General features: G+C 38.2%; 1 protein-coding gene across 3 annotated transcripts; it reads right to left on the reverse strand.

The window, feature by feature from the left end:
- Positions 1-1176: 1176 nt before the first annotated feature.
- Positions 1177-6451, reverse strand: dtx3la (deltex E3 ubiquitin ligase 3L a). 3 transcript variants are annotated; one of them, XM_066683801.1, is made up of 7 exons: positions 6280-6451; positions 5335-5528; positions 3983-4061; positions 3669-3806; positions 3420-3592; positions 2450-2661; positions 1177-2157 (listed from the first exon to the last, which is right to left on the reverse strand). In XM_066683801.1, the coding sequence occupies exons 4-7, from the start codon at positions 3748-3750 to the stop codon at positions 2088-2090; spliced, it is 537 nt and encodes a 178-aa protein (XP_066539898.1). In that variant the 5' UTR covers positions 3751-3806; positions 3983-4061; positions 5335-5528; positions 6280-6451; the 3' UTR covers positions 1177-2087. The 3 variants fall into 3 exon arrangements, with proteins under 3 accessions (XP_066539898.1, XP_066539897.1, XP_066539899.1); XM_066683800.1 differs by having other exon boundaries at positions 3983-4246; XM_066683802.1 differs by lacking the exon at positions 5335-5528.
- Positions 6452-25674: the final 19223 nt, after the last annotated feature.

The following is a 25674-nucleotide window of genomic DNA, read 5'->3' on the forward strand; positions in this document are numbered from 1 at the left end:
AACAAACGGTGGGGAGCCATCCTTTGTATATGTGGTTAGTGGTGACACATTTAGAAGGAGCCTGACTGGTGTTTCTCCCCTGGGTGTTCAGTAGAAGAGGGAGATAAAGGCAGAACTGAGGTGTGGAAGGTGCTAGAGGATGAGGAAGAAGAGGTGATGTAGCAAAGCTAGATTTGATCGCTGTCACGACGGCTGTGCTGGCTGACAGTTGGGACAGATGACTCCTGGTGGAGCGTCCAGGAGAAAGTGGTTTAAGAACGCCCGTGGAGATGACAGAGGCCTCTTTAATGGGGCCCGCCAATCCGATTAGACTTTATTGTCTGTATAAAGCCCAGCCCATAATTCAGTTTGAAGAGAACAGAAGGGCCTCCGTCATCCTGGGAAAGTTCACACTCTGCAATCTGCCGGACGGGTAGCAGACAGACAAAAAATATATATATACATCAGTGCTGTTTACTTCACAGAGGAGGCTATTCATGCTGCTTTCCTTCTACCTTGTGAAACAAAAGATCAGTGGTAAATCTATATTGGCAAATTAAAATCAATACATTAAGAACACTGAATGTTTAAAATTGTACCCATAATTGGAAGTTTTACTTTACACATTCCTTATTCGTCATCATGTCCCTTTTGTCAGAGGTGTGACAGGTATGAAAGCAACCATGCATATTTGATGGTATACACCTTGTGGTTTTAGCAACAATTAGTTGTGTTTGTGTTTCCTATTGATACAATTATCAAAACGATATGCAATGTGGCCAGTCATGTGTGGGCGGCACTGTGGCGCTGCAGGTAGTGTCACAGTCACACAGCTCCAGGGACCTAGAGGTTCGAGTCCCTCTCTGGGTGACTGTCTGTGAGGAGTTTGGTGTGTTCTCGTTGTGACCGCGTGGGTTTCCTCCGGGTGCTCGGGTTTCCACCGGGTGCTCCGGTTTCCTCCCACGGTCCAAAAAAAAAACATGTTGGTAGGTGAATTGGCGACTCAAAAGTGTCCATAGGTGTGAGTGACTGTGTCACATAATTTGCATTAGCTCCCCCTTTTTTTTAAATCTTACACAAAATATGTGTATTAAAACCATTAATGGTTTGTAATTGTATTGTTTGTGACAAACAGTTTCAAACAAACATATAGGTAGACAGTTATGGCAGTACTAATCAGTCATTAAAGATAAGGTGACTACCATACATACTTACATAGCATGCGTTTATTTACAAAAAAAAAAAAAGGACTAGTGTTATCTGACCAACTGTATCTTGAAGAAACTTAATTCAGTTGGTCAGATGACTCTAGCACTTTTTTGTTTACATAAGCAAAAGCAACAAATAGAGGCATAAAGAATTTCTGGGCTGTGGAGAACTGCAAATAGTTTTTCTCATAGTGATGGGCTACTCTTTAGTACCTTCAGGATGAGCAGAAGTGGGGTTGTAATTCTAGAACAAATGTGTGTCTAGATGCTATGAAATCTTCATAGAAATGTTCCAACACCTAATCCAAATTCTTCACAGAATGACAGAAATGGTCATTTTAGCAACACAGAGCAAATTACTTATAAATATCCTAAAAATCTGAGTAAATATTGGACATTTGTCCACAGATTTTGGCCATCAGTGTATGTGCTTGATCAAGATACAGGACGAAGAAGCCATTCAGTGCTTAAAATTATCAATATACACCCACAAGGATATTTTACATAACTATATATAACCACTTGTTCGACGTGTTTGAGGAAAAGGAGATAACAATTAGCACTGAGAGGTGAATAAAGAAAATCCCAGCAACTGTACAAAAATGAAAAAAGTACCATCCTACAAAAGAAGCATCCTTTATCCTTCATTTTTATTTCGAGATTTCCAGAAGCATTCTCTCCTGCTGACATCACAGCGTTCTCTTGGGCAGCATGTAAACAATTATCCATAGCAAAGGTTTTGCACCTTATAAAACTTACCATATAGTTTACTCAAGCACTGATGCAGATCCGTCAACAACATATGTGTCAACAATATTTCTCACAGTCTGAAGTGTCCAAATTCTGCACACAGTCGAGACAGTCACTTTCATGCAGAGGATGCTGTTAAATTTTTTCCTTTCACTTGATGCCCTTGGATTTCAGAACCTTCAAGACGGTTTTCAGGTAACTTGGATCTGGATAGCCCAAGCTAACAAGGAGAATGTTGTGTAAGAAGTCAGCTGTCCATAGCTCTTTTCAAGTTTACAACAGTTTGAGCTGGATTAGCTTTACCAGAGTAGTTTCAGTAGCTTATAGGAAAAGTAACTTTCATTTATATGAGAAAACCTGTTTATAATCTATCAAAGATGGCCTGAAATGTAACTTTTTATGGCACAGTGATAGCAAATTAGCATGTTCACATTCACAATCCCAACACAACCAGGACTAAAACTGAAGGGTTTGATTCCAGAATGGTGTTCATTTATAATTGATACCCTCACCTCTCAGGTCCTCCATCCTCACTGAGTTTTAAAGGAATATCTGTAAAGGTGACCCGTTCTTCTCCGCCACTAGTGGTCGCCACAGTAAATAGCAGCTTGTATTGGAAAGCCTTTTCCAGCAGCTTGTAAACCTTCCTGCCTTCACTGTTCTGAGGCAGGTAGGCCGATGTTTTTAGTCCATAGTATGCCTGTCCAGGATTAGGATGTTTTTCCTACAGAGGGAATGAGGATATGTTTTCAGGAGTAATGAACTGTACAAAATGTAGGACATTTCATTTGAGGACCTTGATTGTTGGGAATGCCTGGGGACATGTAATGATCAAACAAATGTCACAAGAGACCTCGGCTGGCCTCACTCTCTATGAGGTGTGCCTCCATCTCTTTTAACACTATCTAATACAACATCTTTTGATTAATATTTAATAATATTTATGATATTTACTTAGCAGCTGGTTTGCAGGTCCTACCCACAAACTTTCGGCTATGTAGAACTGTGATACATGGGGATGTCTTACTAGTGTCTTCCCCATGAATAAAACTAGATAAAAATAAAGGTATAAAGTGCCAATGTCTCACAGTTAACAACACAGTAGCTGTTTGCTGTTGCTCTCATTTTTTTTTTCTGTTTGACTGCGTGAGGAAAACCACTCATCTATTAATTGTTTCCAAATCTGTACACAGAAATTGGCTTCAAAGTGAAAGAAGATTGCATGTAAATGATATGGTATATCTGTTTACAGACATGTGCAGTGGTTGTTGTAGCATCAGCCCTGTCCTGCTACCCTGTGGAGGGGCATGGGAAACAGGCTGAACCAGATTCTTCACAGCTGAGTGAGAGCATGGAGGAATGTTCCTCTACCTACATCTGACTAAACCCAGGCAAGTTTATCTATGTCATGCATGAAGGTTTAAGGCTAACTCAGGTAATCAGATGAAAGACTGGAATGGGGAAATAAACATCCCAAATTACCGTCTGAATTCCATCCTCAAAAATAAAGTTGATCTGGATGGTGTCATGGTCTGGGTACCCCTCCACATTCCTCCTTAAAAGTGCCATTGACATATAGCCTCCATCTGGTTGATTTCCCTCTACTATTTTAATACTCCTTTGAAGGCTGCTTGTTCTATTGATACCTTGTTTAACTGAAAAACATGAAACAATTGCCATCATGCATTGTGCTGTTTATAATGAAAAGAGATTAAGAACAGAGCAAATTACCTTGCTCCTCTAGTGGCGGTGGTCCATCCCCATTCAAGTACCGGGTGCAGTACATCTTTTCTTTGCTCTCTGCAGATCCCATAATGTGTTTTACTCACTGAAGCTTAGATTTTTATTGTTTTGTACTGGTCGTTGTGCCTTATAGGAAAACATAGGTATAAAAAGAGCATTTAAGGTGCAGGGATTTTATTTTTATTTTTTTGGGAAAGTGTAAGTGATGCTCCTTTAAGAGGTTAAATACTGTTGTACAGTGACCATAAAACATGACTTAATATTTCCCATAAATTTATATCAAATGATGTACAATAACTTACTGTACTGTTGTTAATAGGTCATATTTCTTAATGCTGCTCCATCAGTGCTGACTGCTGGATTATAATTCCTGCTCAGGTCCTAGTAAACATGGTCAGCATGGTCCGTGATATATGGAAAGAGAGTGTAAAGGCTCTGTAAACTTCATTCAGTTTCTGCTGAAACTAGTGACAGTATCTCCACATACAATGCAGGTCTGATCTGGAGGTGTGACAAGAGGTAAGTGTGAACTGTTTCCTTATTCCAGTCAGCCTGCTGGGCGTGGTCTGACAAACGAAAGAACGAGCTAGGTGTTACTACACCAGAAAAGAAATACACTGAATTTTCTAAACTCAAAATGTATTTATATGTAAATTCAATGTTTTCTCTATTTTTCTAAGCTGTGCACATTGCCATTCTCAATTACAGTATTTTAAGCAAAACATTTGGATGAATGTGGAATTTTGGGAGATCTACAGAGATGAGTTCCAGTTCTTGGATTACATCATGTTTGTGTGTACACTCAAATACTAAATGACAAAATGTTTGGAAGAAAAGAAAGGTTCCAACATAGTAATGATCTTAAACATAATGTGATATGCATATAGTCACAAAATATGTACAATGAGACTATATACAATTGCTCATTGAGTGGCCTCCTATTGCTAATCCAATCACAGATCAGGGGAAGCCTTGTTTTAATCTCAGTGAAATAGTGAATCCCCTGCTATCTATAGCCTCACAGTGTTCCATCTCCATCTCCACACTCCACACCTCCTGCCTGAGAGATCTCATTAACCTTGAGCAATATCACTGTCCTTCACGTAATTCTATCAGCCCTTCATTCGCATTACGTGTTCACACGTGCGTGTGTGTGTTTTCATTCATTCCCAAGATTAAATCATCTGATTTAGTAGGAATTCCTAGTATAAAACAAAATAATTAAATGTTTTTATGATTATTATTTTATAGTTTTCTTTTTATTTATTAAAACGAAATTGCCACAAAACTGTTTCTATAACAAAACATTTTTTTTAAGATCCAATTAGATTTAGAAAAATCATAGCTGTACTTAGATACCATAGTTATGGCTACATATTTTTATTAATATTTATTTCCATATGAAAATGACAGCTACTTCTGATAGGAAACTGATACATCTGATAGGATAACTAATGCTGTACTAAAACATGACTAAAAGCTGTCTCTGAACATGCAGCACATTAAATCTTGAAGTGGATGAGTTAAAACAGCTCGAAACCATGAATCCAGTTTTGGCATCCTACTACGCGCCACTGTTTGAATGCCATATTTTATATGAATGATGGTGCTGACTCTAAAATCCCTTAAAGGCAACAATTTACAATTTACTCACCTCTAATGATTACTTCCAGCATTATAATGTACCCAGTCATGAAGAGAAAGCCATTACAAACTGGTTTGGCAAATGTGACAATGACGTCGGGGCACTTCAGTGACCTCTAGAGGCAAGATCTGATTTCCAGTTCAGATGTTTCGGAATGTGGTTGATCAGGAGTGCTGGTGCATGAGTGTGCAGCTGAAAAATTTCTACGAATTGCAGAATTAAACCAGGTCATGATGGAGCAGTGCTTCATATCAATGTTTTTGTTTACATGTGGTTTTTATTATGTGATTGTGTTGTACAGAAAATATGGAAGGCAGGACAAATAAACGCAGAAATAAAAAAGGAGCAGAAAGTTTTGTTCATAATATATAACATGGACATCAGTGTTTTTTTATTCTATTTAAAAATAAATGCTAGATTATCTACCACCAAATAACAAAATAAAAAAGAACGTTTTGTTGATTATTTGTTGAATTACAATTACACATTTATTCAATGTAAAAGGTTAGAGTAAAGCAGGGGGGTCCAAAGCCTTGAACCCTGGCCAAATGCGGCCAGCGGGAAGATTTTAATTGGCCTGAGGCTTCACTTTAAAGAATACACCATTAGTGGCCTGCTGACACTTGGCAGTTTTTTCCTTCACCTGACGGTAGCAGCAGTGTGTTAATGTATAGGATATTACACCACTGTGTTAATGAACTAAGCTCAACTTAAACGCCATTCACTTCTCTGGTCCAACAAAGTAATTCAAAAAGCGACATTTGGTGATGGCTGCAGCAAAGAAAACGCAAAGTTGATAGTGAGAACCGACGATTTCAAGAGAGAGGGAAGTATATTTGCAGTAAAACGTTGCAGTCCTCCTCTCTGTGTGAGATATAATACGTGTGTAAATGTTGCCGAGATCTGAGCCGTCCTGCTGAGCTTCTAAACAGTGGAGAAATGCTCGACACTCACATAGACGAAGTCTATTCTTGGAAGAACCTACTCTTCATTGTTTCCAGGAGGGAACAAATTTTTCTGGTTCACGAACCAGTTTATGTCTGCGGTGGAAACGCGCCGAACGGTTCCAAATTTAGTTCAAGAACTGGAACCATTCCGGTTCTTTGTTGGTGGAAAAGTATGGAATCAGATTTGTGCCAAAAAGAATCGCACACCAAATTTCAGATACACATCCGGGACACTAAGGCTGAGCAATCGATTCATTCGGATTTTCCCTTTCACCTTAAATGCTGTTCTAGTTGCATTCTGTCGCCGCTAGATGGCGAAATACCAACACAACTTCAATACCGTGGAAAAACTATACGTTTAGCATCCTTCGGCGGATATTATCTCTTTATTTTCAGTCTATCAAAAATCTGAAAGTCTCACTAAAGACACAATATAACAGACTATTGACATCCTGAAGATGAAGAAATTTTACTGTGGAATTTTTTTTTCATGGCCCTGTGAACAGAGCATGTGATATGACAGAATGTGGAAACATGAACTGTGGAGTAAATGTCCTATGGCATTTTTATTTTTTAACTGTCAGATTATCAAGAATCTGAAATTGATATTAAAGAAGGTGTAGTACAAATATAATATCCCAAAGTGCAGAGTTTAATTCATTAAATTGTGTTTGTTTAAACACTGAATGTCGGTGTGTATATTCACAATGTCAGGTTATTTCTAATATTATTATAAATATTTATATAGAAATTTGTGTTTGTAGATTATTTATTTGTTGTAACAATGCTTCTTGGCAATAAATCTTATACCGTTGAAAAGCTTGTTAATTTCCCTTTTCAATGGTCCCACATTTGTATGGAACATGTATTTGTGGGATGTGCATTGGAGCTGAGTGAGGGTTGCACCCATGAAAGATTTGCCAAATCCTCTCTGTCAAAGACAATTACTTTGTACAACCTATGTTTTTAAGTAATTTCTTCAGTTTTATTTGTATAAGCTCCATCTCTCAGTGCTGTTCAAATGAAAGTCAAATGTCCATATGTTTAAAAAGACAAAGGCTTTCATGGGGTGGTCTACTTTTCACATGACTGTATACCCACAATTCATGTTTCCACATTCTGTCATTTCACATGCTCTGTTCACAGGGCCATTACAAAAAAATTCCACAGTAAACTTTCTTCATCTTCAGGATGTCAATAGTCTGTTATATTGTGTCTTCAATGAGCCTTTCAGATTTTTGAGACACTTTGAAAATAAAGAGATAATATCCGTGGAAGGAAGCTAAGTGTGGAGTTTTTACACGCCCATGCGAGAGGTTTGTGCCACAACTGCTGGTAGATGTCACCTCCTGTTCTAACATTCAGTGCTGAAGCCATAGTTTCTTCACCTGTACAGTGCACTATGTAGGAAGCAACAAAGCCATTTGAGACACAGCCTGTAAGTCTTTGCTAGTGCTGATTGATGTCAACAATACTAAACGCATGCATACAGACAAAAAGATACATGAAATCTGATCTGACCATTCACATTCATGTCGCAGGCCTAATAGAGTATGTGTTCAGTATTGGTCCACATATGAAAGTGACACAAATCTGATTCTAATATATCAGATCTGACATGTCCACACAGCCCTGTGTCAGAAAAAATCAGGTTTGAGACGCTTCTGCCTGGTAATGTGAACTTATTCATTTATGGCACAAATCTAATTCCATACCTGCTGGTTAACCTCTGATTTGTATTCTTTCAATCTGAATTTTTAAGACTTAAATCTATGAGGCAGAATTTTAAAAATCTGAATATTTCATCACCAAATCAAATTTAAATACTCAAAAAATCAGATTCTTCTCTTTAGCTCTTTATGGGTCACTGTCTAGGGTGTGTTCCAGGCTTGAGCCAAATGACCTCTGGACCCACCACAATCCTGAATCACAAATGGTTACAGAAAATAAATTAATAATGTATAACAGATGTCATGCAATTCACTACTAACTACTGTTACATACTCTAATTTAAGAAAACAGAATGTTATTGTAAAAATGCATATTGATTTACTGTTAAATTATACCAACATCTGTTTAACAGCACAATATTTTTTCAGAGAAATTTTCAACTGTCTCCCCTTTTCGCTCCATGTAAAGGAAAGAATTAAAAAAGATACATTTTCCCTGTTACATATGATATTTATGATCCTGTGTCCTGACACTGTATAAAAACAAACATAGGTGTGTGAATGTGTTTGTCTGTGATTATGTATGTGAGTCCATTCAAGATCCAATTGCACCTAAGAATATGAAGGCTATGGCCTGGTAATGATAAAGCATGGCAGGTGAGTGATTCATAAGAGCAATTTAAGAGGAGGTGTGCTCCCTCTGGGCAGAGTGTTGTATTTTTGAGAGGGATGGACACTGATAGTGGCTGTTTGCCTGCAAGGCAGTGTCAGGCAGCAGGGAGGCTCTGAGCGTGGTTGTGTTTGTGTGGTGAAACAGAAAGATCACTGCTCTGTGCTTCTGTGGCCCTTCCTTCGAAAGGCTCTGGTGCATGCCAGAACATTCCTCACGGATCCTGGCATCGGCCCCTTTCCTCTTAAATCCCTGTGTGCGCGCCGTTTCCATGGCGACCGGAAGTTATGTGAGCCATCTTTATTCATCAAACAGGCATGAAGTTCACGGGAAAGAGAGCAGCAACGGTGACAAATGGGAGTGACAGCACAAGGGGCCATTAATAAAGACAGAGAGGTGGAGAAAGGTGAAGTGTGAGGTACAGAGAGAGGGCGGTAAAATACGGGAGAACACAGGAGGCCACAGGAGATCCTCAGTGTGATACATTAGTTTATTGTCCTGGCGCTTTCTCTCATTGCTTCAGCTACATAATGATCAGTCATAATATTATGACCCCCCCCCCCCCCTTGTTTTTTACAGTCACTGTCCATTCATACATAAGCGTTACAATACAGACTAGACCATCTATTGCTTTACATATATTGTTTGTCCCCTTTCACCCTGTTCTTCAATGGTCAGGACCACTAGAGGACCATCACAGAGCAGGTATGACTTGTGTGGTGGATCATTCTTAGTGCTGCAGTGACACTGGCATGGCAGTGGTGTGTTAGTGTGTGTTGCACTGGTTTGAATGGATAAGACACAGCAGTGCTGCTGCAAATTTTAAACTTCTCAGTGTTCTCAAAATTATACAGCCAACAGCCCCCTTTTTGCATTGACCATATACCACTGATGAAGGATTAGAGGACGATCAACACAGTCTGTGATCTTGAGTGTATATTCGTGCATGTATGTGTTTGCATTTTTCGAAACAATGGTAGTGTACAGGCATAGTATATTTGAGTTACGTTCTAATTAGGGGAGTTGTGCATATTTGTACCTTATATTTGAAAATCAGAAAAACAAATGAGAATTCAAGTGAAGGTGTACAATTAATGTACAGAGAGCAATTGTCATGGGTACAGTCCCAGTGACAGTTTTGTAAATTTGTGTGTGTGTATGTATAGGTAAGTGTTAATTTCCCTCCTTGTCTCATCATTACTGCTCCTCTCACAGCTGTGTGCAACCACCCGGATACACAAAGTGCTCAGCAGAGTGAATTGTTCACACAAACAAATAATTAACCTCCGGAACTGTGTGTTTAAGCAGGCAGCGGTATGTGTATGTGTGTGTTGTGTGTTTGTGCCAACTCCAGATCTCACAGTGTAGCTGTGCCCGGTGGCACTCAGGCTGACAGGCCCTAATCTCTGTGTGCGGCTCCTCTCTCAAAGCCCAGGCTTCACAATGCTCTATTAATAGCCACCTGGAAGAGTGCTGTAGGAACGCCAATTTGTTCCGACATGGATTCATCTTTACCTCCGTCACTCGCCCTGCCTGCCACTTGTTAACTCCCTCTTCTCAGCACTGCTGTGTGAAAGCAAGCGGAGCACAGGTCACTGCAGGGGCTACACTCACTGACACAATGCTGGGAGCTTTCTACACCCTGTTATTAGAGAGAGCTTGTGTGAGAGTACATTCTTCAAACACACACACACACAAAAACACATCCACATCTTTCACTGTCTTTACACAACACGCACAAAAACACAAACGCATAACATAGTCTCAGAAATTATAACCTTGAGCACATTCATATTATAAATTTAGAAAACTTCCAAGTCTAAATGATCCAAATAATGCCTGCTCTGTGGTGGTCAATAGGTCCTGATCATAGAACACAGTATGCAGACCATCAGATGAATTACAGCCGTTAAGAACTGTAGAACTACAAACTAGGGCTGTGCCATTTGTATCATGTGCAATAATATTGCTAACAATCTTTAAATGATAAAAAAAATCTATAATGTGGCAATCGTAATATTCTGACTTGTTTATGTAATAACATCATGTAGTTAAACGTAATATGGCTTACAATCATTACGTGAGTCATTTAGGCACATTTGATCTTTTTAGGAAGTATTTGCTCCAAAAGAGGAGTGACTTGTGACTCGTGTAGGGAGTGGTTTGGAAAAAAATATGAATATTCTATATATATTTTATTCAATGTCAGAATCTTGGTAACATACAGTTGTTTACAAAATAAGCAAATGTTTACACATTTATTTGTTGTTTCTTCTGAATGTTTGAAATAGTAAGATTTGTTCTAAAATAAAATGTTATTAAATATAATTTAAATACGAATTACATTTATATTGAATTAATATTAATATACAATTAATTTTGTTGCAATAGTATGGTTTTGAAATTAATAAAATAATTTTCAGTGCTTATATATATATATATAAGGACTGGCGCCCCCTCCAGGGTGTATTCCCGCCTTGCGCCCAATGATTCCAGGTAGGCTCTGGACCCCCGCGACCCTGAATTGGATAAGCGGTTACAGATAATGAATGAATGAATGAAATATATATAAATTATATATGAAATATATATATATATGTATGTATATAAGAATATAGTTATTGCCAAAATTGTGATATACTGTGATATTATTTTAGGGTCGAATCACCCACCCCTACTACAAACTAAATGACACAATGGACAATAAGTGTAAAAAACAAGAAGGTTGCTCTAATATTATGGCCATTTAGTCATTATGCATATACAGTAATTTCCTGTTTTGGCTTAAATAAACAAAAACATGCTAATTTGCATTTTGCAAGTTGGTTGTACTTAGACTTATGCCAGCAAGGTTAAAGCAGTGGAAAATCATTTTCTCTAAATGGGAGATAATGGATTTAAATCTTCAGTTTAGATGAGGGGAAAAAAATAGCACTTTTTCTAGTCTAACTAATTAGTACATCTCCCCAGGCTCTACCTTTGAATCGGATCACTCTTCCCCATCTGCATGCATCCTGCAGTTTGGGAGAATGGAGCAATTCTTGTGTGGTTCAGGCAGAAAGAATCACAGGCTGATAAAAAAAAAGTTCATTCATTGGTTTTGTGTTGGTGTTTTATGAATAAGTATAACTTTTAACTAATAATGCACCTGTCATTAGTGGTTGATTCACTGAAACTTTAATATTGCTTTCATAATTTTTTTTTTACATACTGTAACATTACAGTTACACGTTACAGATTACAGATGTAGATAAACTAAAAGGCCAAAAGCTTGTGGACACCTACTTTTCCAATGTGTTTTGATAGGTATTCTATTATTCTATTATTCTAACACGGCTTTACACTAGATTTGATGATTGTGAGGATTTGATGGCATCCAGCCACAAAAATGTTCCTCAGTTGACATTGAATTGTTTAGTATCACAAATGCCACTTCAACATATCCCAGAGGTACTGGATGTAGTTTTCATGCTTTCATAGATATTCTTTAAGTGGTGAATGCGCAACTGTGTGTGTATATGTGCACAGTTCCTGTAATCTACATACAATGTAGCATTTCATTTCATTTGGTCATTTCATTAAAGAATTTGATTTCATGGTTCATTCATTTACTCATTAAAAAAATCATTCATGTTTAACCAGTAATATAAATCAGCTCAAATACATGCTTTCAATAAACTAATGCAGTGCCATATTTTAAAATATATATATTTTTATAAACCAAAGCAAGGTTTTACAAATAACTAAACCACAAAGGCACTTCAAATTCAAGTCTGCACTGTGTTTACATATATGTAGATTATGCACCTGGGTTGCAGCCAAGTGATTGGGATTTTTTAGGAGCCTGTATAGCATTAATCAGCTATTGTATGGTGCTCTTTCATGGAGAACTATGGTTAATAGCTGCTTTGGAAGCAATACGCCAGCTTGAAGAATTGCAGAAAAATGTGTTATTTGCAGCTACAAGAACAAACAAATACTTAGATTTAATGACACATTTTTCTAATTAGATTGATTTTAAGGTGGGGTAGAACGCAACAGTAGGCATGTAAGTGTCAAGAATTGCCACAGGCTTCCTCAGTTATTTGAGTGCATGTTAATACTTTATTACAAATATCAGATTAATATATTTTGCTCATGTAAACATACAGTCTCGGTCGATAATTTGTAAAATGTAGGTGAAAGGGGTATATATTTACATTTGAAGTAGCTTTGGTGATCCAGAACTAATCATCCAGCATCAGCATCTGACCTCACTAATGTTTATGTGGTTGAAGTCAATCAAATCCTCAGAGAAATGCCAACCGCCCCAGAAGAGTAGAGGTTGTTGCTGCAGCACAGGGGGTAAAACTCTCTATCAATGCCATTGATTTAAGAAGAAATGTTGGACGAGCAGGTTTCTGACTACTTTTGGCCAATAGTGTAGATTACAGAGACATGTGCCACCCTGCTAGCACCAGTAAACCAGAGTTACTGAAGAGTCAATGCTTGGCTGAAGAGTATCCACATACAGTAAGTGATTATATAATTATATCTGCTATGTCAAGGAGGACTGTAAATGTGATCTCCAGGCAGGGGAGTGTGTGTTGTGTGTGTGTATTTGTGCGCTGTTCTCTGTCCCGCTCTAAATGGCTGTGATGTATTAGCACGGAGCAGCTCAGTCAGGCATGCACAGCTAACAAATTGGCTGTGGAGCGATCGATTTCCCTGCTCCGGCCCTCTCCCCTGAGACCTGAGAGAACCAGGAGGAGTGGGAGACAAGGAAGCAGTTAGGGACATGACAGCATCCATGCCAATGTATGTATGTGTGTGGTATAGTGGTTGTGCTTTCATTTAACAGAGCATGACCCCTACACCGCATATACACACCAATTAATTTCAGCTCAGGTCAATTTACCTCACTCTACTCCCAGAGTGAAGGTTTTTTGAATACATCAACATTAAAGTCCTACTTCCTTCCCCACTTGTGGTTCTCTGTACACACTATAAAAAGGCCAAATATATTGTTCAACATTTTAACAGATGTTTAAATAACCTTTTTATGTGTGAGTGAAAACAAAAGTGTTTGTACCTACTAAAGAGTTTTCCTAGAAAATACCCTAGTGTGCAAAATTCAGAAACCACACTTTCATTTTCACTCAGAAAATGAAAAAGACAGTCAGAAAATACAAGTCATTCATTTTTCCAGGAAAACATCATTATCAGCAAAAGGAAAGCACAAATCAAATGGAAATATACAACAGGAGTTCTCAAAACATGAGTTTGAAAACTACTCATAAGGGATAGAGATACGGGAATCCGAACAACCACGCCCAAACTGTCAGCATCAGAACTGTATAACCAAGACCTTCAGATCATTGAATGTGATTGAGATTCTTTGGATGGTGAGAAGCAGGCATCGCAACTTAATTCTTAGACTGAATTTTGGAAGTGTTGACATTATATCCCTGCAGAGTTGGAGAAGCTGTTCCGATACAGAAATCTGTTATTTAGCCTTATCACATACATCATAGGGTTTATCACGCACTTCATATGTACATATAAATTGTCTACATAAATCTACAAGGGGCATACTGTCATGACTGGGAAGACTGATTGAGGCAGACAAATGCAATAAGAGCAGATATATTCAAGACAAGAAAAGCAAACAAAACTGAGACAACTAAAACATGAAATAGGAAAACACAAAAACCTGAAACTGACAAAAAAGGGACTGTACAAACAAGACTAAACTTATTTTAACAAACAGACAGGAGTAAAGACTAAGCTAGGACTAATGTGCAGGACAGAGGCAAGACAATAAACAAAGGCTGAACACTTAGCAGAGGAGCTAAACACAAAGGCTAAACCAAAAGAAAATACACATAAAACCTGGGGACTGAGACAGAAGCAACAAGAACAGAATACACACAGAGACTACTTAGAACATGGAACACATGGACTAAACAGAAAAACCAAACACACCGCTATGAACAGACCAAAGAGGTAATGTCCATCCATCAAAGACGCCACAGAAAAAGGGGGCTTATATATAAGAACACAGACAAGAAATACCTGGGAAGGATAACGAGAGGGCAGGGCAACAAAGGAGACACAAGTGGAGACACTGATTACAAGGCGGGGCTAGGGCGGAGCTAAGGGGAAGACCAGAACAAAACCAAAACAGAGGAAACAAAACACAGCTGGAAATCTAGAATCAGGGCAACAGTGTGACATATACAATAACTTATCTGGGTACATATGAATAAAACATATGACATGCATAATATTTGTCTTTGTATGTAATCACAATACTATTAGATTTACCAGTTACATTGCTTTTCAGTTACATGAAAAAAATACATCAAATAAAGATCATTTATCACACTCAACAAAAAATCACGTTGCACAGAGGTCTTTCTTCAAATTTTGGAACAGGTAAAAATCACTTGGCTGTAGAGTGGAGGACAATCACACAAGGTTATGCTCAGTTTCGTCAGCATATTCTTATTACTCATTATGGAGTTGTTTTTATAGCAATTGCAACAGTGCTAATGATTAAGATGTCCTGATTTAATAGCTTTTATACCATAATAGATTTACATACAGGATTAGTAGATTATTTTGAGAGAACTTCTTAAATTTCACTCACAAGCATCACTTACTAAACACATAATATATGGATCATACATATATTTTTGAAAGGTAGGTACAAACATACATGCACTTATATGTAATAACCATATCAGTCAGAGGTCATATGTATGAATATTAAAAACTTTTTGCCATAGTGAAGCCCGCTAGGAGCTTGTTTTAGGGTAATTCTAGGTTGACTGGCTGTGAAAAATTATCCACAGATGTGAATGTGAGTGACTGGGTGAAATGCCTTGAGATGCACAAGAATTTCTTCCTTGTGCCCAGTGTTTCTAGGTAGGCTTCAGACCCCCCGTGACTCTGATCAAGATGTAGTGGCTATAGAAGTCAAATAAATAAGAATGAATTTAAATTATTTAAATAGTTTATAATAAAAAATAGGGAGGGTTGAATCAGGAAGGGCATCCGGTGTAAAAACTCTGCCAGATCGGTGTGCGGATCGTGGTTGGTCTGCTGTGGCGAACCCGGACAGGAGCAATCGAAAGATGAAAAAGAAGATTTCATTCATTATCTGTAACCGCTTATTCAGGGTCGCGGTGGGCGCAACCAAAGTGTGTTTTTGGACTGTGGGAAGAAACCGGAGCACCCTGAGGAAACCCATGCAGACACGAGGAGAACACACCAACTCCTCACAGACAGTCACCCAGAGCGGGACTTGAACCCACAACCTCCAGGTCCCTGGAGCTGTGTGACTGTGACACTACCTGCTGCACCACCTGTAGTTCATATAACTGTAGTTCATATTCATTTAATTTATTGGACCAAGTTGATTTCTTTATTTAAAAATAAGCCACAAAAATTTAATTGTATTCCTTTTCATGTATTTGTAAAACATAATAATCAATTTCAATAATGATTTCAATAAGTATCTGTATTCCCATATATCCAGTTGTACATAAGAACAGAAGTTGTTTTGAATGTCTTTTATAAACTCATAAAACCTACTGCTCTGTAACCTGAGGATCTTCAGTACAGATGTAGGTAGAAGATATAATGAGCGGTGTTTAAAAATTGTTTAAAACTATTGTCATCTCAAACACCTGTGAAGACCACAGGATCACACACTCATTACCAATACCTGAAAACACTGCCTGAACTTAATTAAACCTCATCATTTGTTATTCTGATACATGGGCTTTTAATTTGGCTTATTAACTTTTCATGTCATGTCTTTTTCTTGTCATGTTTTAAATAACTGGAGTGTGTGTATTAGTATGGTATTTGTTTAATTTTATATTCATGTGACACTGACGTTAGCTCCACAGCTGAAATTCAGTTTTTACTTGTTTGATTGTACATTGTACATGATTGAAAAAACTTTAAAATTCAGGTTATTTCGGAGCATTTCTATTGGTTCATTCATCATGATGATCTTCAAATGATGTAGTAAATTAAAAATCAACAAATATAGAGATACATGTATTAATTGGACAGGGAATATAAATTAATTCACATATGTAAATTGTATATTTTTGGAAAATACATCTAATGATCGACACAGTTAAAATTATCCAGATGCCAAATAGAGCCTTAGGCAGTAGCCATTTGTAGAGGTGGGGCCTTAAAGGTCTGCATCGTAATACTTATTTCTTAACACTTTTTATGGTCAATGAGTGCAGAGCACAAGAATGCTGTCCAGGGTTTATCTCTATGAAATGTAATGTACACACTAGTGGTAACAGGATGGACTAGTGTTTTTTGTTCTATCTGAAAATGCATTGCTGCTATAAGCCATGTATTTTTTTTATTATCCTTTAAATAGAACAGTATGGGGCTTTTAATATCGGACAGGACAAATACCCGTACAAATAAGGGACTGACCACAATCACAATCAATAAATTCTCCTTTAAAGGAAACAGCAGACCTCCAATTATCTCATTCTACCACTGTTACACACCACAGATGATCAGCCAAAGAGAGAGGAGAATGGCAACAACACTCTAGGGAGAAACTCAGTCAATACAGTCCTCTACTCAGTGGCCTGTAGGGTCATGTAATGATCAAGCTTCTTTGCCAAATATTGCTCCTCTTTTCAGATATTTTGAGCACTATTCTTTCCATTTCCCCATGCATTGTGTCTACTGCAGCTGTTCTGAGCCAAATTACACAAGTAATATCAATAACATTATCTTCCGTACATAGTTGAAACATCTATATTTTCCCAGGCTTATAGCATATTAAGGCCTATTTCTGAGAAACTACATGCAAAATGGTCTGGCTTATTATTTTTTAACTTTACGAACAGAAACGAACAGGTCAACAGATTCAAAGGATCACTCTAACCATAGACTTAACAACCCAAATCAAAAACAGACTGGTTAAAATAATCTGAGTTTAAGATTACAAGTATTTACACAATAATTACAATGTAATATTTTAATATTAATCCTGCAGTGTACTGTAGATGTTCACAGTTAAGTGAGAATAAGAGTGAGAGTGATGAGCAGGAGAAGATTAGGATCAGTGTCAGGCTATCAATTCGAAGGCCGTTTAGGGGATGTTTTAAAAAATGCCTTCCCCAGATCCAGCGGCAGTAGAAGACAGCAGAATAATTAGCAACTATAAGTTGTCAGGCACTACAGCGGTGTGTTGTGAGAAATTGGCGAAAGTGCCAAATAAATGGACAGTGCACCAGTTAACTGCACACAGCACATCTTAACAGACAACCTGATCTCGCTGGTCCGTGTAGGGCGGCGTCACCCAGAGAGGTATTGGCTAATTCAACTTTCGCCAGTGTCTTGTGCTAATTAAATGCATTGCACCTCATCCAGAAATGTCACAATTGATTTATTATCTTCTCTGAGAAGTGACTTTATTTCAATGTTTACACAAGGAGAAAAGAACAGCTAGTGGTTGTTACCTTGTCCCCCTCTTCTTTTTATTTATTTATTTTTTTTTTTTGTGACATTGTGGGACAAGTAGATAATAAGTCTGAGAAAACATGCTTTATGGACAGCATCAGTATGTGATATAAGGAATTTTGTCAAGAATTTGAGCTGCTTTATGTTTAATGAAGCAAAATCTATCACAAATAATACATTCACACTGATTGGCCAATGGCTGATGTGGCATTGTACTTTATTTTTTCCTGGCTGTATATTTGTACAATGTATATTGTGTTTTTATTTGTCTCTGAGAATCTATTTCTGTAAAACCAGCATTTAAAATAGTCCTAATATATTGATACCTGCTCAAACAATGCGGATGATTAAATAAATAGTTAATCCAAAATAAATTAGACAACAATTTGGCAACTAAAAATGTAACAAAAACATGTATCTCCAAAGTAGTAACTTTATAGGAAAAACCTTAACTTTCAATGGAAGTGAAGGTAAAAAAGATTTTAACAGATGTTTTGGAGCATTTCTATTGGTCCATTCGTCATGACATTTTTACAAAATGTGAAGGACAGGTGCTGTGTTCAGAATAAACAAAACTAACAAAAAAATGTAGTTTTTCTTTGAAGAGTGATGATATACATTCATATATTATAAATTCTTGTTTATTTAGGTGTCTTTACATTCAATCATATGACATTAGAGCATGTATAATTAGCTTTTTTTATGATAATGATATTATGTGAATTCAGCCAAGATCATGGTTTCCTCAGAATCCTATCAAATTATTTATAGACTTCTTTATTATAAATTGTTAATGTACATAAACTATAAATGTTTGAAAATACATTTTCCATACTTTGTTCAAATCTTGAAAAAATGATGAAGCCTAAAGAGCCAATGCATTTCTATGCATCATACTACAAAGAACATCTCTCAGGCCATGTGAAATGCTGTCCTGACCCTTTCACAGTACATTTGCACTAATAAGCAAGTAGGAATCATCTACATCTATTTACTGTCATGAACAATTGTCTTTTATTATAATTCTGGGTTCAGAGCCCTTTGTGGGGTCACTGAGGGCAGATTGGAAAGAAAACAACCCCAGCTGCTGCAGCACAGAAAGCAAGAACCCAGACTGTGAGCATGACCACACACGTACGCACGCACACAAACACACATACACACACACACTTTCTCTAAGATGACTGATCAGCTGGTGCCTGGTGCTCCACGTCTTTGTTAGTGCTTCAATCTCCGCTTTGTTGTCATGGCGACTATCAGAACATGGGTCCTGTGGGGAATGACTCCATGAGTGGCCTGTCTGGCTTGTCTGAAGCCCACCCCAGTGCCTTCCTCCCTTTTGTCAGGACCACTCTGCGCTCTGCTTCTGAACCGTCATAACAGCTGCTTTTCTGCTGGACAGGCCCTGTCCCCATGGTGATGGGCAGAAGTGATGTGCCTCTGTGACAGTAGGGACATGATGTGAAGTGTCCTCTCCCAGAGGGACCTGCAAAACACTCAGACGGAGACCAGGATATCTATAGCTAGGAGTGGGATTCCTATGCTTTTTGGTACTAGGAGATACTATGTGTTTGACATGGAAAATGTGCTCAACGGGTGACATGTTTAGTGGTTATATACTCATGCTCATGTACTGTCTGACACAGTAAGTACAGCAGTATAGGCATAAAATTCTGGCTTCAGTGTGACTGCTGCTATATTTAACCTCTTATTGATTTTTACAGATACACTATATATAGCCAAAACACATACTCAGCTAACATTTCTCCTGAAATCAATGTATTAATAAGGAGCTTTCCAACATTTTCAGCAGGAACAGCTTCTTCTCTTCGGTGAAATCTTTTGAAAGAATGCTGTAAGGATATGTTGGGATCAGCCTCAGGAATATTATTGAGATCCCTGAGGGAAAATCATAGTAAAGATATTGAATGGAACTCCATAAATCCATAGAATTTTGGATTTGAGGTATTCAGTGTTTTTATATATAAAAAAAAAAACGTCTTATACACATGTCGATACATAAATGTGTGGACCAATATTAATGCTCCAAATGTGTTTGCTAATTTTACATTTAAATAAGTTAATGTTTTGTAATAGCAATATGATGTGCTGCCTCTCTGTCTAGAGTATGTTTCTGCTTTGCAAGCAATTATTCAAAGTAGGTTTTAGACCCACCATAACCCCGATTAGGATAAATCATTTAAGGAATTTGAATGAATGAATGATTATCTAGTGGTGGGTGCGTGTTGCTGCCTTAAAACTCCAAGCTGCGATTCAGTTCTGATTGTCACTTGTCCTTACACAATTCCTCTAAACACTCAAGTGTGTAGCACCTATGTCACACAAATGGCCACTCAAGGAGGGGAGGGGGCAAGGAAGCAAGCACAGACAGGGGGGTCAAGGGCAGGTGAGGCACTGGGCAGACCTTTTAGTGTGTTTTTAGTGTGGTCTGTGTATAGGTTCTAAGCCTGATTTAACTATCATTTTTGGAAAGATGTGAGATGGTCCAAGAAGAACCTGTGCAGGAACTTGTTGCATAAAGATGGCCCTGCGCCAGCACATCAGGCATTCCCCCAAGGGGATGTGAAGAGGTGAAGTGAGCAAGCACAAGTTTGGGGGCTGTTTCTGGGGACTTTGGTGTGTTCCCTGTGCCTGTGTGTCTCCCCTCTGGGTACCTTTGGCAGTGTGAAATTGCCCATTGGTGTGAGTGATGGGGTGTGTGATGCCCTGCAATAGACTGCTGCTCTGTCCAAGGCATGTTTCTGCCTTTTAAATCCAGGGTTTCCTGACCCACCATGACCCTGGTGTGTTTGAAGCAGTTACAGAAGATGAATGAATGAAGGAATAATGTTTCAACATTTTGTTTTGTAAAAATGCTACAAAGCTTAATTTTAAAAGTGATAACCATGGGACAGGCTGAATGGCCGGAGTTAGCTTACACCATGTTCTTGTTTTTTTTTACAATCTGTAAGTATCAGAATGTGATGTACTTTCCCCAGGTTACTTTAAACTGAGTTTCCAGACTAGTTCTGCAAGTGCATGTGTGCTGTGCTAAATGCTTGTTGAACCCAGAAGCCACCAGAGGAATAAACCATACACAAACTCTGTGGCCCAGAGACACACTGACTCTAAAATGCTTAGTAGGGGTCATGTTCATTGGCCCTTTTTTTGGTTGAAGGAGCAGCAGGGAAAGAATCATTCTGTAATATGAGCTTTGATGACTCACAGGAATGAAAGATTATCCTTGAAGGCCTGTAAAACAGCCTCCTTTATCACATTACAGAGCACCCCCTGGCCCTCATGCCATTTCAGGCAAAAGAAAAGGCCATTAAACACGACCCCTGCACAGCACATTACAGCCAGAGAAAATCACACAGCCGAGTCTGGGTCGGACCAGTGCACCTCCGGTGGTTCTCAAGTTTGGCAAAGACTTGGGCTGAGCACAGAATCCTTGGTTAGCAGTGTTCCTTTGCAGGGTCACTGCCCTTATGTTCATACTGTGACTGGACCTTTCCACTCACTCCTTTATAAGCCCGGTCCAGTTCATTAGGCTGAAATGTGTTTAGTTATGTCTTACAATTGGAATAAAGTGTATGTGGGTCATTGTCCAGATTTGCCCAAGACCATGATCTTCATCTGGCACACACTATCAACTCATGGCTTTATAAAATGTTCAATATTAATATATTTGTTTCAGAAAAACACTTTTAGCCAAACACTAAATTAACAGTAGATTCTTTCACATTACATTACATTATCTGTAACCGCTTATCCAGTTCAGGGCTGCAGTGGGTCCGGAGCCTACCCAGAATCACTGGGCACAAAGCAGGAATAAACCCAGTCCACCTACCAATGTGTGTTTTTGGACTGTGGGAGGAAACCCACGCACACACAGTGAGAACACACCAAACTCCTCACAGACAGTCACCAGAATCAGGTCTTGAACTCACAACCTCCAGGTCCCTGGAGCTGTGTGAGTGCGACACTACCTGCTGCACCACTGTGCCGCCCAAAATAGACTCAGTAGTTCATAAAATTTTAAGAAGACTGCATTATATATCCGAGGCTAATATATTTACAGTGCTGTCATTAAGCTTATGTTTATTGATGGGATCATGAACTCTTAAGTGTACAAAAGCATTTTGAATGTATATCTTTCTCAACATAAGTAACTTTTCATATTTTAAACTAATATATATCTAGAGGCTTAGTTAAAGCTTAAGCAAGACAAAGTAAAAAAAATCTTCAAATATTTGCCCTGAAGTATACGTTATTGCTCTTGAAACTTCTAATTTACAGTGTGGTGATTTTTAGGGAGAGGCAAACATTTGGGCCAGACTTACTGGTCCTTCCATTATGAAATTTCTGTACAAAGTAAAGGGCATCTGGTATTTTAATTGATGCATGAAAGAAGCAAACAAACTGTTAGGATTATCAAATACATAATTAACATTTTAAATGTAATATTATGCAAATCATATGCTTTGAATTTGATTCTCTTATGTTTCATAGGTCTAAACTGCCTTGATATCCATTGACATTTAAAAAAAATCCTGCAGGTTCTGTACACATTGATGAAATGATAATGCAGAAAGAGATATAGCGTGGACAGGAAGCAGAAGGAGCATAAGGGGCTGAGGGGTAAAGAGGGAAAGGAATAAGGAGAGGAACCATGACAAATGTGTTTTCACCATCAGATCCCCACTAACTGAACACAGTGCTCTCTTTTACACCCTGACAACAAATGGAGATATCAATGATATTAGAAGAGACAAGAGGCCCTTTAAGCTACTTGGCACAATTTGCTTTGAGTTAATAGTCTCCTCTCCGGGAGATTTGATAAGCATGGAGTGAAGTGAATCACATCCCCATCCAAATAGTTCCACAACACTTGTCACAAGTGATAAAATCAAAGCTGGGGAAAGAGGGCCGAGTTGGTGGATCTCTCTCCCTGTGTGTGTGTGTGTGTGTGTGTGTGTGTGTGTGTGTGTGTGTGTAAAAGCATCAGATGGCTGAATATTTCCCAGATTTCTTGTCTGCATCACAAAATTACTCACCAGTCGACAGTGTGGTCAGTGAGCCTAAAGAAAGCATAAGAATACAGACACACCTGGCTCTGGTTCTTCTGAGAGATTCTACAGTTATCAAGACTCTCCTAGTTTCCATTTTGATTATTAATTGAGCTCAGGTCAATTTAATGTTTTTAGAACAAATAATGACAATTAAATTTAACTCTCTCTCTCTCTCTCTCTCTCTCTCTCTCTCTCTCTCCCTCTCTCTCTCTCTCTCTCTCTCTCTCTCTCTCTCTCTCCCTCTCTCCACATGACTGGGATGAGGGTGAAGGTAATTGGACGTCCTTTTTTTTTTTCCTTTTTTTTTTTGTGCGGATCAGTCAAAGTCCGGGAGGATTTTGGGCTGTCAGGGCCAGCTCCGTGTTGGGTTTTTAATTATCCTCCTTGGATCTCTGTCAGGGACAACAGTGTCTTCAGCCCAAACAGTTTTCCAAACAGCACTTTAAGATCTCTGAGTCCATCAGGCTCAGACAGGGTCGTCTCTCGTCACACTGAGCAACTCGCTTTGTATTCACATGGACCACCAGAGAAACGGCCAGGCAGCAGTCCTGCAGGTGGAGAATCAACCTGTAGAGAGGCCTGAATGAATATAAGGCTTAAACGCTCTGCAATTTTCAGGAGGCCTCGATCTTCTTGGGCAGCGGCTCAAAAAGACAGTCCATGTCAGGTTCTATACAGTAGGTTCTCTAACTGCTGCACACGTCTTTCCAGAGATTATTATATATATATATATATATATATATATATATATATATGGCCTTGGATCTTGGATGGCTGAAACATAGCTGGAGATCAAACCTTTGACTGCTGCACCACTCATGAACTCTATGTAAATGTATATTAATGAAGGCAGTGTTGTCAGTGATACTGAAGTGGACTTAAGCTTTCAAATCCATGTTAAAACAAACCGCCTCCCTCTGGAGTCTCTAAGGAACTTGGAGGTGGACAGATTAAATCCGCTGGAAGCTGTTGATCTGATGCTCTAGCTTCTACATTTGGATTATGAAGTGAATGTGTCCAGAGACCGTGAATTTATCTCTAATGTATGAGTCCTGACCTAAAGGCCTGAGTGTGGTGTGATGTAACCAGAGCAGTGACATTTTACTTTGCTATCTGCAATCAAAACTCTCTCATGAGGAATGTGCTTCATATGTGTCTCACTTCTCGCCCCCTCATCATTAAATGTTACCTCTTATTTTAACATCCCACATACTCCTCTGTACTTGACCTTCTTTAATTAAGAAAGTGTGTATGCATGTGCATTTGTTTTTGTACATTTTCAGGACAAAATTTTCTGTGTTAGGACCAACAAATAAGTTATCATACAGACGTAATCTCCAAAACTACAACTTTACAGGGGAAATTAAAAAAAACATCCTTAGCTTAAATGGAAGTAAATTTTTTCACTAATTTTAGACAATTTTTATTTGTCTGTTGTCTATGAAATTTTTAACATTTTAAAAATTTTCTACATTTCTAAAATTAAATGATTATCATGTAAACAAATCTATCCAGAGAGATTTTATACAGAATGATCCTCTCTAGATAAAAAAATTCAAAGCCAGAATAAATTAAATTACATAAATGTATTGCATGATTTTTTTTACAAAAACATTACTCAAAATGTTTCATTGTTTCATGATAGTTCTGAGAAAGTTTGCCCTAAAATACATTCATGGTAGAAAACTGTACAAGATGTATGCAAAAAAAACTGTATTTGCATTTATTACTTTTTACCCTTGTAAATATTACACATAACTTCATGGCTGCTTAAGACATTTTAGACCCCACAGTGGGTAGGAATTACACATGCAGCATAAGAACGATCTTGTGTATGTATGTGTGTGTGTCTGATTAACATCTTCCTACAGATGTTAAAACTAGCATGTGATTATTTTTCATACAAGACAATGCATTTAGCATACCTCTGTATTGTCTCTACTGTCCCCTTTGTATCTTTATTATGTTGTCTGAATACACAACTTAAAGGCAATGTTCAAGATTGTAATTAAAACCTTTTTTAAAAATAATATAATTCAGATGTTTCCTCACCTTTTGCTAGCTCTCCAGCCTCTTTGTGCCCTGGAAACCTGCCTAATGTGTTTATGAACCCCTAGTGTCTGTAAATTAGTCAGAAAAAACAAACTGTGTCTGTATGCTAAGCATTCACTCTCTCTCTCTCTGCTCATAGCAGAGGAATCTGGAGTTTTTTAGAGAGAATGCCAAACCTTGAACCATGAACGGAAATGAGGCTCTTATTCTATTCCTGCTCCTTAGGTGGGTAGTAGTGACTTATTTTTGCTGTTTCAAATCACTTGAAAATGTTTCCAAACTTGGGAGACGATAAAACTAAACAATTCGAGTTACAAATTAGCTTCATGTGGTAATCCAAACAGTGAATAAAAATATACAGACAAGTTAAACTGCATCCACGTACAAACATCAGTTAATTTTTCCGATCAAAGATGCAGAGCTGCTGAACGTAAACACACCAG

Source organism: Hoplias malabaricus, chromosome 10, assembly GCF_029633855.1.
Source record: "Hoplias malabaricus isolate fHopMal1 chromosome 10, fHopMal1.hap1, whole genome shotgun sequence".
In the NCBI taxonomy this organism is placed as follows: Eukaryota; Metazoa; Chordata; class Actinopteri; order Characiformes; family Erythrinidae; genus Hoplias; species Hoplias malabaricus.

Bases quoted from the DNA above. Each gene is read 5' to 3' on its own strand.
- dtx3la (XM_066683802.1), bottom strand. From the start codon at position 3,750: ATGGGATCTGCAGAGAGCAAAGAAAAGATGTACTGCACCCGGTACTTG. The intron at 3,593-3,668 runs GTAATTTGCTCT...CATGTTTTTCAG, and splicing joins ACCGCCACTAGAGGAGCAAG to TTAAACAAGGTATCAATAGA. The intron at 2,662-3,419 runs GTAATTTGGGAT...TTCCCTCTGTAG, and splicing joins TTGAGGATGGAATTCAGACG to GAAAAACATCCTAATCCTGG.